A 13,983-nucleotide genomic window follows, 5' to 3' on the forward strand; every position below is an offset into this window, starting at 1 on the left:
CTAGCTGCTACACGCTTGGCCCAAAACCACCAGTTGGTCTCTTTAAATGTAAAGACACTACAGAGGGCTGGAGATCTTTTTTCTTAGCTTTTGTGTATTTGTCTCCATCTTCCTGATGCTGCAAGTAATATCAACAGTGGGTGCTTCTTCTATGCCCTGTGAGCTTGGTCTTTGGGGCTATAGACAGACCACAATACAAGCATACAGCAAGTGCTTCTGTAGAAAGACAGATTGGGATGGCTGCCACTGGCAGAATGTCACAGAGGTAAATTATCGACCATCGAAAGCTCCACAAAGCCACAAGGCTATGCAGCTTGTTATTATTCCTATAAGTCTTTTCTGCTAAGTTCTCTTTGGGTCTTCTGCAGTGACTGAGTTTAAAGGCCACACTTGTATGATGTACATTAACTGCCCTATTAAGATCTCTGTTTGCACTTCTCAAAGAAAAAACAGACTCAAACAGATTAGATCACATGCTTTGGGCCAGCCAGTCATCTGTGAGTACAAAGGAGCAGGCCAGGGAGGCTGGAATTCATTGGCTTAGCAGACTGATGACTCCACCACCCACCTGGAGCAGAAGGTCCCCTTCCGAGAAACTGATGCTGCTGGTGGTGGGAACATTCATTCCGTTAGATCCGGAAGATGAGGGCTTGTCCACTGGCCAGCCAACACTGCCATTCTTCATGGTCGCTGCAGGGAGGTAAAGAAACAACGTCACCAACAGAGCATGTGAATGAAAGTAGGCTGCTAGGGAACACACAACCCCTCTTGCATGGCCCAAACAACAGGCACTCTTTCCCATTACCCATGGAGCCCTGCCCTGCTGCTGCGAGCCTCTCATGCGATTGTCATTGGAAACAGGGAGAGACTTGAAAGCAATCTGACACAGGTTTATACGATTACAGGAAAGAGACTTGTGTCCTTTTTTACCCCGGCCCTCCTTCTGTTGTTTTTCCATCCCTGTTCATCCTCAAAGGGAACCGGAACGTACCAGGATTAAGGAAAGTTAAGCAAAAACAACTGGGAGGACATGGTGCGGTGTTCTGCAGAGTGAGACCAGGATCTGGATTGCTCCAGATGTCATTCCTAGAATGGCCTTGTGGCAAGGCCCCATGCGTGATGCAGAGCAGTGGCGTTTGTGACAAACCCGTTGACCTGTCGCAAGGAAACCAGCCAGGAGGATGCTGCCGCTGATAAGTTTACAGTATGGCAAATGAGGGCTCCACACACACAAACCACACAGGCAACATTCATAGACCTTGTGCAAATCCTTTTCTCTTTAGCGAAATGTAACACAAGAACAAAAACTGTGTTTATGTGCTTGTGCAAATAGTTTTCCAGTCATCCTGTGCCCTTTGTTGACGCTTACAGTGGTGGTTCTTTGGGATCTAAACCTTCAGGCATCACCATGACTGTGTACTGATTGGCTGCAGTGTGAGAAGCATGTCATGACACCTCCGTTCCAAGGCAGAGATTACACGTTTTTGTGGGCATGGCACTAGATCAGAGGGTCTTAGGTTGTAAAATATGGAGACCAGAGGTTTATTTGATGGGCATAACTTTATCCCCCACAATTTGGATGAAAAGGCTATTCATATCTCGCAAGATTAATTATCACAAAATATTAATTCAGGCAAAATGTCATAGGGCATGATCAGAGATCCCTGTGGGACACAGCGGAGAAAATCCCACTGATCCACACTTGCGCCCATTTGAGGTGGGTCAGGCCCTTTCGTAGAACGAGAGTCCAGGAACAACCTCTAGAGGACAGGGTTCAGACACGAAACTGCTAAACTGCTATTGGTGCAAAAGACTTCTGACCAAACAAAGCGCATTTAGACAAACAGTATAAAAGCTAAGATAAGAACAAGCTTGGGTCACTCAGGCTGTGACCCAGTTAAGGTTGCCACCTGTCCCAGTTTTCCCGGGACTATTCTATTTTTTGAGCAACTGTCCCAGAAAATTATTATTCTTTCTTGGGAAAGTAATTGTTCTGGATTTTTGTGAAAACTGACATTTAAAATTTCGTAAATTAAACCTCACTTGATTTCCTTCTACCTTTTTTCTTCCTGTTTATGTTTATACATCCAAACCTGTGTCTGTAAATGGTTAAAAATGGGTACAACACAGTGAACGATTGACCATGTCTATTTTTTTATTTGACTGGTAGCAGAATAGCTTACCTTATTGCTTACTAACTGCGGCAGCTGTTGGTCTGCCATGCGCATCCACGTCCACGACCCCACGGAGACTATAAATTGCTAGCTAGAGGTAATGTTAGTTTAAAAAAACTTTCTATTTATTTTGTCAGTGCTGTGAAATGGGTGGGAGTGGCGGGCGATATTTTGCTATTGACAAAACAGTATTGGATGAGCCACCAACGTGAAAGAAAAAGCAATTTACAATGTACAAAAGAGCAAAAGAGAAAACCTTTCTGAATGGGTCCAACCAAGGAGGTGTGGGGGATATTCGACACAGCAGAATTTCCCAGTTAGCTGGGTAACTTAAGCCAAACGTGAAAACTCTCTAATAGGAGCAGAGGTAAGTGACCTTCCTATTGGACAACCCTTACATTTGGCTTAAGTTACCAGATTAATGAAAAACATACTGCATGGTGAAATACCACCCCCCCCCCCCACTTCTCCGCCACTTGTGTATAGGTAGAGGGGGTGTAGAGGGGCAATAGGGAGTCCATATTAACAAAGTATATTTGCAAATATGGTTTAATCCCACCACCCACAAAAAAATATCTCAGTGTCCCAGTTTTTGACAAACCAAAAGTGGCAACCCAGGAGACGGGACAGGTGGAGCTATGTCAGCACAGCTGGGTTTCTAGGCAACGCTGTGCTAATTCTGGAGTGCTAGCTGCTTATCAGGCCCTGAATCACAAAGTAGAGAACAGAAAAAGAAGCATCTAGCATATTCCCATGGCACGCAGATTTTGGGGGGGAAACACAAGCCAAAAAGCCCTTTACTTAAACAGAAATCTGGCTACTGATGTCACTGTTTGTGGTACACAGCAATTAACCACACATGTGAGGGGAAAGAACATGGGAATAACTATTTTCTGGGTTGATGTTAATATAGGTGCATGGCTTGGGTTACTGCTGGCAAGCGCCATGCTGCTCAAAACAAACATCTCAATGATGACCTCAAACAACGTGACTAAGGTGCTGCAGATGCCACATAGGACTATGTGGGTCTTTCGAGGGTTTTGCTGGCTTTCTATGAGCTCTCTGGATATCTTTGCATCTCTGGTAGCCTGTCTTGGACTGTAAGCTCAACCTCAGTAGCTAGAAGACAAAGGCAAGAAGGCTGCAGCGAAGAAGCTGCATCAGGGCTGTCGTGTTGCCCAGGGTTTTGTGGAGAGGTCTTGCGAGACATTCCAACAGTACGGTGCTCCTTGGGCACAACTGAAAGTCTTCTCCATTTGAGAGTGAGTGAGCATGTCACTTACAAAACACACCAGGTTAGCCTAGCCTATGCTAGCAGGCTACTGGAGAGTGGACTAGCCTGGCATAATCCCACCCAGCCCAGGTCTATAGAGTGGATTCAAGGCCTTTGTTAGTTTAATGCTAACACATGGCTGCCAGCCCCCTCTGGACCTTTTTGCTTTGTCTTCCTGCAGGCTAAAACTTGGCTCTATAGTTACACTTAAGCTTCAAATGGCTTCCAGCAAGTCTGGCATTAGCTGTAACATTTACAGCTACCCCTAGCATGAAATGGGAAAGTTTTGTACCGTACTAGGCTACATTTCATCACAGTACTGAACTTCAACATCACTGGTAGTGACCCCCCAGAGAGTAACACAGGTTTGACGGCTACCATGCTTGCTGTTGGGTGGCCGCCTCCCTGAGCACTGGAAATTGAGGTGGGTGAAGTGAGAAGGGACATGCAGATGAAGCCTGGCCCACACAGGCTGTATACTGCCATCGCTTCATCTGTCTGTGAAAATTGAAGGCACACAGAAACAAGGCGGGGGGAGGGGGGGTTCTGTTGTTTTGCAATGTCATGCAGCAGAATGGTGATAACACGCTCAGGTCAGCACTCTGGTCTGGGTGAAGGGTTGCTCTGTGTCAGGCAGGGTGGCAGCTCCATTCCACGGTCCCTGCCAAACAGGGTTCAATCACTGGCGATGGAGGGGGCTATCTCCATGACATTCTGCAAATGAGGGACTGGACCAGGAAAACAACAAGCAAGGTTTTGTTTACTGTGTTCTTGGAGTGGCGAAAGGAACCATAAAGTGAAGGCACACTGAGGATGCGGCTGAGTAGGACAGTGACCCCTACTGCCTGGAGGAAATGCTCACTATGGTGGAATAGGTGGCCTCTGGTGCTTCGTAGCTTCTGTCGAGTTTTTGGACGACATTAAGCTGTGCAGAATTACCATCAGATGTACGATTTTCGGACATTTTGCACTTGGATATCTGCGGCCTGCTTTTCATGCAAACACAGTTCAAAGCTTTTCAAAGGCGCTAGATTGGGAAATGCACAGATGAACTATATTTAATCAGTATCACAAGGCAAGTTCCCCGCCTGGCACATAAAGAAGGCCCCACGGGCAGGCTCTCCACTCATGCGGACACAGGAGCACTTACATTTTCCTATATAGCAGACACTTTTATTCAAAGCAAAGTACATTTGAGAGGGCAGGGTGAGCCAGTCACTGGAGCAATTGGGGGATAGGGGCCTTATTCAAGGGGCCAGTGGTGAAATGACTGCTGATCACATCATCGCCAGCTGACGCCCCATGTGATCTTGGCGTGGTGATCTCTCTGGGTATTAGTGCATTGGGAGTCCCCAAGCTTGTTCAGGCCCATTGGCAGGACTCTGGGGATGCTCGCTTGGATTCCTTTAGGATCCGTCACGTATGGTGACACTACACTGCACCCTCATGGATGCGGCTAACCTCCCTTGTTGTCGCCTGGCCCATGGGTGGCACCCTCTCCCGATGAGACTTAGCAAAAGCTCTTTGAAAGCCCCCCTAACCATGGTGGGAATCTGGGGTTAGGCTTTGTGGTGCTGGCAGAAGGCCAGGTTTCTGACATACAGACAGCCCTCACAGCCCTAACTGAGACACCCCCCCACCCCGTTAATGAACAGAAATGAAAGAACGAAAAACACAATCTGTTTCCTGTGATACAGCATGTAGGAAAAGGCCTGGGTTTGTGACAGTGTGTGTGTGTGTGTGTGTGTGTGGGGTGGGGGGGGGGGGGTTAGGTAGGCTCAGCCCAGCCCCCCAACTTATCCTCAGGACTCTCTGGTGAATCACATGACTGGGCTCCAAATAGAGCCCCAGCCCCTTCCCAGCTGACACTTCATTTCCCAGAGCAGCTGAATGGCCGTGATTCACAGTGGGCCGATGATGGAGGCGGGCTCATGGGACGGGGGCACTCTTTTCTCATTGGCTGATTTAGGACCATCGCGTGTGGAATGAGCCTACATGCTCAAGCACCTGAACTACATTAGTAAACACACTGGAGTGCTTCCCAGTTTCATCGGGCTCTGACAGGGCCCCTCCCGGCCTCCACAAAGGCCCTCCGTCAAAGTGAGCTGGGACCTTTGCAGCTGGCATGGGAGACTGGGCTGGGCCGAATGGCATTGCCAGGTCATCGGGGGGACTGGCAGTCCCTAGCCGCTCCCAAACGATAAATACCATCAGAAAAGTTTTTAATAATTCAGCCTGCAAGCTTTTTCCACTCGGGCAGTTTTTATAAAAGCTTCACAGTTCTCATGAGACTTCGAAGCATGTCAACAGAGCAAAGCAGGACCATTGAGTTATTTTATTCCTAACATGCATTCAAAACACATTCGACCTCAGGCGTGATTTCCATTTTTCATTAAGCTGTTAATATAATAAACTTAATCTATCCATCCATCTTCTATACTGCTTGTCAAGTACAGGGTCACAGGCATTTAAATTAATAATGTACATTATGTGCAAATCATGTGTACAGTGGGCCACAGAGTTATGTAAGGACACGTGATACTGATCATGTGACCCGTGGGAGAGAACAGTCATATAATTATTTGCACAGAGACCAAGTTTGCTTGGATCATGTCTAATTAAGCCAGTTGCTCTCTCTTACTTTGCCATTTGTGAGAAGCAGTCCCCTCGTCTGGACAGGTCTGTTTCTGGGGCTGCAATCCCGCCCTTGACTTTGGAGAAGCCTGGGAACAGTGCTGCTTTTAATTCTGACACTGCCAAACAGACTTTAATCCCACACCACACACTTTATGAGTCTAATTAGAAACAGTGGCAGCAGCGGAACCCAGTTGCCTGTAAATGCAGAGGACACACCCCCCCTCAGCCACAGACACACCCCCAGGATCTCACACTGCTCCCCATCGCACCCCCTACTGGTTACTAATGCTCACAGAACCTGACACTCAATGGTTCCTTTGTTTCTATGGCAGTGTCATCATGGACCCCCTCACCCCACCCCACCAGAGAGCAAGTCCAGACCTGAAGACACTGTCTGCGTCCGAGTGGTGGAGTGCACACTATCTGCATTTCCACATCTGCACTTTCCACTCTGAGCCCAGCCCAGACTCTGGTTCACTCTCCTCTGGGGCGGCTTTGTTTCAGGGTAATGCCAGGCTTTGGCTTGCTATTTTTAGCACTGCACATTCTCCTGCCATTACAGGGACTAACTACAGTCAGACAGTTAGACATGCCCACACTTCCAAGACCCTTTCACCCCCCCTACAGTCACAAAGTAAAACATACCCACATTTCCAAGCTCCTTCCCCCCCCTGCAGTTAGAATGTGAGACGTGCCCACATTTCCAAGACCCTTTCACCCCCCTACAGTCACAAAGTGAGAAGTTCCCTTTCAACCTCTGAAGCTTCATATACTGGACATGACTGGGGTGTACTGAATAACCAGCTGCTACATGGATGAACACGCATGCTGGTGACCTATATGTGGCATTGGGCATTTCAGTTGACAGTGTGTGATTGGAACCGGGCAGGTCAGTGCATCAATGACAGTGTGAAGCGCCAAAATGCCTTTCAGACCTTTTCCCAGAAGCTTCTGTGGGGCAGCAGGCCTGGCAGCTCAGGATACATGAAATATCTGAGGAATGCAGATTCATGGGAGAGGGTGATATGGGTGAAGGATGAGTCAAAAGAAATAGATGAAACAAAAATATTAACAAAAAAAAAATAACTAGTTTCCACAGGCAGAAGTAGAAAGGCAGCCCAGTTGCCTGTTCTGCCCTGACTGACCACGCATCACAACTCAGAGGGAAGCATGACAGATCTAGGATGGGAGGTTCCCTGTGAAGTCAGGGGCGGGAGGCCAGGGGCAGCACGAATTTTCGTTTTAGGCAGTGACTCCTGTTTGGGATTCTGGACGATACACGACCAGAAGCGAACAAAAAGCTGGAAAGAGCAAAGTGGGATGGAGAGGAGCTCCTCCCCAGGGCAGGCAGAGCCAAGCTGTGATACGGAGGGCAGCTGGGAGAGGAGAGGGGGCCGTTAAACTTCACCCTAAAGAATGCTTTTGAAAACCGGCCCTGTGCTGCTTTTGGACCACTCAGAACATGTGGGGCCAGAGGACTAAGTGTCATCCAGTACTTCCGCCCCAAATAAGAGAAGGCCCGTTTTCCTGCCCCTTCCCTACTTTGCCTGTGACAGGTGACCCGACAGAGTCCCAAGTCGCAGGACACAGGAAGTCCTGGTCACCCCGCTATGTTTGCCTGATGCTGGGCTATAAATGTTGATGTGCTGCACAGCTAAACAATGCATAGTTCTTCCCTTGAAGAGTAATGTAATACAGCACAAGTCAGATCACAAAGGTAGGCGGCACAGTTATGCAGGGTTTTGCCCTATTGGGGGGCACACCCAGTCAAACTGTGGTCTGGTTCTCTTCAGTTTCCCTTCCTCTTGTCTCTGCTGCTGTTTCTTTTAGCTGTCTGCTGACTGACACATGGGCCATTGTGAGCTCTCACATTCCAGTTCCCAGACCTCGCCTTCCCGTTTCTGAGCCAAAACCACTTTGTGTCTGGCATTGGCTCTGACCCGACCATGCCGTCGACTGGCAGGACACTGAAACAGCACCCAGAACAAGAAACAGAGGTGGCTGGTGATATGCCAATCAGCAGCTATGGATTTACACCATCAGACAAACCTGCAGAGTCACCATTGCGACCGATCCATCTGTAATCAAGGTGCAGAAATCCCCACCCCGCATCCAAAATCACAAGCTGGCAGGGTGTGGGTTTGGGAAAGCCTGGTGCACGACTCATGGACCCAAATCAAAGAGGCTTTTGTTCTACAATCAGCTGCACTTCTGCTACAGCTGGCAGCAGCGGGCCTGTGCCTTAACCATCTGCCTCTGTGGCTCTCTGTGACTCGGCCCGACGTGAGCAGACAGTCTCACAATCTACTGCCGTGCTGAGTGGCACTGGCCTCTTGCCATTGTTTTGGACTCTAAATCGCCGTATAACACGCCAACGTTTGCGCTGAGCTCTGACTCCTCATTTCTGTCCTCCCTCACATGTAAAAATGACTGCTACTCCTCCACTCTCTGTCTTACATCTTCCTTTTGCCATCCCTCATACCCCATCCATTAAGAAAGAGAGAATGAGAGAGAGAGAGAGAGAGAGAGAGAGGGAGGAAGACAGAGGGAGAGAGTGGACACAGATCTTTACGGGCATTCAGACCAAATTTACCAAGAAGAGTCACTCACTCTTCCAGTAGCCATTTTGAGTCATAGCGCTCTTCAGTTAAAGCATCTTTATCTCATTTCCAAAGTAAGGAGGCAGAATCCATGAAGCATAACAGGCTGAATTTACGCTGTGAGGTATCCTGTGTTCCCCCACCCCCCAACTGACAGTGAACAGCTTTGTTTAGTCTGGGGAAAACCCCCCCTGCCTTCCGGGGCCGCGGTGATCATGAGGACGGCCCTCTTTTGTGACAAGAAGGGGGGGGGGGGGGGTGAAAATGACAGCCGAGACCTGCTGGCCCAGGCCTCCCCCCCGTGGACAGAACCGCAGCCAGCATGCAGTAATTTCCTGAACCTGGCACAGGCGGGTAAGGGAGGCCCTAACCGCAGCCCAGTGTGCACACAGGTACCCTCATGCCAAACACTCTCTGGCACAGGATGTCAACTACCAGCTCAACCCCCACAAAACAAGGTCTGTTTCAGGCTCCCGATCGACTCACAGCAAACACGGCAGCTGAAGCTGAGAGTGACTCTGTAATGAGAAGCAGGCTGCTTCACACCAACCACGCTGAACCTCCCTCACCACTTATTTTACTCCATATTTCAGGCCTTACGTCTTCATTTTTATTTTCCACTCACTTTGCCAGTAACACCCTCCCCCCTCAAATCACCCAATTTAGGACATTCTCACCGAAGGTACCCTACAGAGCTAGTGGGGGCAGGGGCGGGACCACATTCAAGCCCCAGACCATCATGCCCTCATAATAAGGCAGTATAGCATAGGAAACGGGCTGTGCTTCATATGAAACCAGGGATTAATACAGAACCTTCACTGAGATGCATTAACAAGAAATTTACTCACACACACACACACGTTTGTAATTATATCTTTGTGGGGAAAACTCTAACATGACAACCTTAACCCCTACCCAGCCCTAACCTTAACCATAAGTAACCAAACAAAATACGAGACTTTTGGTATTTTTACTTTTTTAATTGCATTCACAGATCTTTATGGGGACCCAAAATGTCAAAAAACAGGTTTTTATTACATTGTGGGGGAGATTTGGTCCCCATAAAGTTATATAAACCTAATCCACGCAACACACACACACATACAAACGCAAGCATGCACGCACACACCTTGTTCAGACACTTTCTACCTTTCAGTTGTTTCCAGTGAAATCACACCCCTTTTCCTCAGGTGGAGATCAGAGCTGTGAAATCCTATAAAAATAATCGTGGTGAGTGTTTGGTAAAATGTATGCGTCTTGCGTGATGCTTCGGGTGAAATGCTAATCGCTCACCTCCGTGACTGTGGTCCGTTTGCTTGAACACCTGCTCACTTGGCCAGTGATGAAATCCCCCCCCCCACATGCCCCCCACCCCAGAAGCTACCAAACTGACGGACGTGTATGCGGGGTGCTATCCTACAGAGTGGGCCAGCGAAATGCCAAAGCACGTCTAGCAGCATTGAGTTCCAAGAAGTAGGCTAAAGCTGGCAGACTTGGTGTTTTGAAATCTAACCACAGTCAATGGGGGGGGGGGGGGGCTTGGGGGGGGTGTTAGAGTGTTAGATGACTCCCCCTCAAAGCATTTGAAGGCCTAACCCTCCTCACTATCACTCCCATCCTCCATTATTTATCAATACAACATAGAGTCACGTTCAGCACCAATCTTTCTGGAAACTAAGTGTTTTTTTCACCGAGGAAACATGAGCCAAGTTAGCCGTTCAGGGTGCAACTGGTTACCAGCCCTGCCCTCAAACCATTACACAACTGGAATATAAATAGACTCTCACAGGATAACACTTACAAACAGTACAGAGGGCCTCCTCATGCACTTACAGGAACATAGTTGCACAGTCAAACATAAATCTCATCCATCTTTGGCCTTTCGCGGGTCTGATATGTCACTCAGACTGAACGCTTGACTTGGGTGAGAGCCAGGGCCTTCCCAGAAGGCTTTGCTTGATCCTGTCAAAGACAAGATTTGCACTTCAACTACAAAAACGAACACCAAATTTCTTAAGGCATGTGGGGAAGTATGATGTCTGTTTTTCAAGTTTCGGCCTCACGCTGCTTGTCAAGGCATAGCGAGCTCCTCATGCCTCCAACTTTTGTCAAAATGAATTGCTCATGCTGTCAGCTTGGGAGGGGTTCCGAGGACATGCACGCGATGCAGCTGGCGCCTCCTGATGATGTCACGCATGGCATGAAGCATGCATATGCTCACATCTGTCTGCCAGACCGCTTCCCAAGCACACCTGCCTTCGTGGGCCCGCTGACCCGCCAGACCGCAGTCTGGGTGTGGGGTGGCCAATGGGAGGCTGCCACTTGCCTGCCAACAAAAGAGGCACGTGGCAGATGCCACCTCAGCCGACCCTGCGGTGAGGAACGAGAAATGGAGGGCATGAGACTGTGGGCACAGGTAGGCTGGGACTCCCCCGTTATGTGGATCGTGGGCTGGTCCACATGCTATCCAGCATGTCCCTCTCCTCTCTGTGGGAGGGGAGGAGGAGAGCACATCCTCTTACCTCAGGGGAACAGCAACATCCAGTTGCAGAGAGGAAACACGCTGATAGCGTTTCATCTGCAGAGGGTGTTGCTGCTTGAACATCTGCTCACTCCCTCCTATCTCCCTCTTAGTCCCCCCCCCCATCACAGTTGAACCCTAAGCCTACAAGCAGACAGAAAATGGTGGGGTGACACACCGCTGAATGGTCTGCAGAGCGTTCAACAGTGCCTCCGATAGGCAGGCTTTGAGGCTGACAGGAACATCCCAGCCTCAGGAATCATCGGGTGCCACTTGTTCCCCATGGCTGACTGTGGCCACGGTGGCCAATCCCCAACACTGAGCAGGGGGTGGGGGCAGGGCATAGCAGGGCCCCTCCCACTGAGGCTGAGCTACACGGAGCGGGAATAACAGGGTGAGTCAGAGCGCAAAGCTGTCACATCACGCCTCCGGGGCTCAGGCTCTGAATGGAGGCCGGCCCCACATGTGCTGCCCTTGTTTACATGGCACCTCTGGGTCCTGCGGTCTCCTGCTGAACGTGTGTGTGTGTGTGTGTGTGTGTATGTGTGCGTGCATGAGGAACGGGCGTGCCCTGCATCTCCGAAGGGCTGCAGAGTGGCCCAGGAAGCGTGACATGTGGATAAACTGTGACGTATATCCATCAGCTCAGCTGGTGAGAATGAGCCCCCCTACACTCACAAGGGCCATTAAGCCGGGCCATGTCCCCCTCAACGCAGGATGGAGGGTCAGTTGCTTGTGAGGTACATTCCAAACACCAAGAACTACAACCTACACTAAGCAATTCAGAGCACTGCATGAGGTGCTGCCTCCTGAATTGTGAAGTTCAAGGTTCAAGTCCAAGGATGGCTAAATCTTTTTTTGGGCACAGTGTAGCTCAGCTGAACCCACGGAAAGGCCCTTAATCCTCTGCAAAACTCTCCAGGGATGTTGGATGTACACAGACCCTAAGTGTTGCTGTCCCCTCTGTGTGTGTTTAAAAGGAGAGCATGATCACACATTCCAATATACCTGTACTTGGGAAATGCCAAAAACAGCTTCATTTCATTTCAGATCTCTCTCTGACTTCCATGCTGCGACATGAATGTTTAAATTGGGGATTTATTCAACATGACACTAACCTGCAATTTTTCTTGTGTGTGACACAAAAATCTTACTGTGTGACACTTAGGAAGGACAGGAACGATGCAGTGAAATGGGAGCACTGCAATTTAAGCAGTTTGAACTGTGAGACAGTTTATCCTAAACATCTGGAAGAGTTAGACTATTCTGACACCCCCCCCCCCATCTTCCTTGATGGGATCAGAGCCAAGATGCGTATCAGAGTAGGTTATTTCACTGTGTTAAGGAGTGGCAGGAAGAGAGAGACAGTGAGAGAGAGACAGAGAAAGAAAGAAAGAAAGAAAGAAATGAGGGTACAGGATGAGAACAGGTCTAAGAGTCATGGAAGGGGATTTTATCTCAATCAACAAGCATTTAGCTGTCAGAGACCCGAGCGCCTGATCGCTTCATGTACTGTGTGTACAGAACGTGGTGAGCACCGTACACGTGCCGTGGATCACACTCCCATGCCATTCCTACAGCACCGGCACAGACCTGGGCCGACAACCTTTGCTTGCTGGAGACTAAGGTGTGCTGCTAAGGGACGCAGGGCAGAAACGGCACAGGACTGGCAGTGTGATATGCTGCATGGGGTCAGGGGGAGTTATGTCAAACCTCTGGCAGATTCAGAATGAATGTTTCCACCGACCTATACGCATCCTGTGGGAGACAGGGGATGACGGACTGCATTCCTGAAAATTTTGCCCAGGCTGCACATGAGTAACACCGCACCACAAGCCCATGTGCCCACACACCCCTCAACCCCCAACCCCCAACCCCTGCCACCACATTCCCTTGGCCCCCACCCATTTTGGGTGCCCCTGCCCGCTTCCCTGGCCCACGCCCGTTATCGCAGCCTGTCCCCATCGGGGGCCCGCACTCTCCCCACCTCGCACCCAACCCCCACCCCCTAGCGGCACACTGCCACTAACCTTGTTTACATACCTGGGCCAGACCATGGAAGACGATGCTGAGCAAACAGCATAGCCCTGTGGGCCATGCAGCACGGTGTGCACTCACTGACACAGTCCGGCCAGGTTGCTGCCATCCCCCCACCACCCACCCCCAGGGTCACCATTCCTGAATCATTCCCGATGTGGCCCGTTTCTCCTGCTGAGATCCGAGCCCCAGCCGTTTCGCTGAGCCGCTTTTCCCCCAGAGAAGAGAAAACATTCTGCAAGTGAAATGTGTGCAGGAATGCCTTTGAAGGGTTCGCGTGCAGCAGGGAGATGTTTGTTTTCAATTGGCGCTAATGTTTGATATTTTGGGAGCACAGAGTTGGCTGCTTGTGATGTTCTGCAGTTCAGCTGATCCATTGTTCCAGTGTTACACGCACACACACACATACACACACACACACACACACTAACCTTGAATCACACATTAACCTTGAACATAAACACACACAAACACACATTCTGTACACACATGTTCACACACAGAAGCACACAGGCACGCCCAAACACACTCTGCCAAAGGACCAGTATGAGGCTGAGCGCCCCCCACAGGCCAATGCCTTCCTTAGCCAGCTGACAAGCTGCCGGGACCCCCGCTCCTCCCCGCCCAGAAGGGGCGGCACAGACTTCCCAAACGCTGGAGACATTCAGGCCCCCATCTTGGCCTTGCCTCAAAGGCCCCCCCCCTGCTGACAGGCACACAGTTCTGCTCTCACGCAAGGCT

General features: G+C 49.7%; 1 protein-coding gene across 1 annotated transcript in view; it reads right to left on the bottom strand.

The window, feature by feature from the left end:
- Positions 1-13,983, bottom strand: part of LOC111842904 (aryl hydrocarbon receptor-like) — a 40,446-nt gene that overhangs the window by 9,318 nt on the left and 17,145 nt on the right. The window contains exon 3 of the mRNA XM_023810006.2: positions 569-690. Within this exon, the coding sequence (XP_023665774.2) occupies positions 569-690 (122 nt within the window). The remainder of the gene's footprint in view (positions 1-568; positions 691-13,983) is intronic.

This window comes from Paramormyrops kingsleyae, chromosome 1, assembly GCF_048594095.1.
Source record: "Paramormyrops kingsleyae isolate MSU_618 chromosome 1, PKINGS_0.4, whole genome shotgun sequence".
In the NCBI taxonomy this organism is placed as follows: Eukaryota; Metazoa; Chordata; class Actinopteri; order Osteoglossiformes; family Mormyridae; genus Paramormyrops; species Paramormyrops kingsleyae.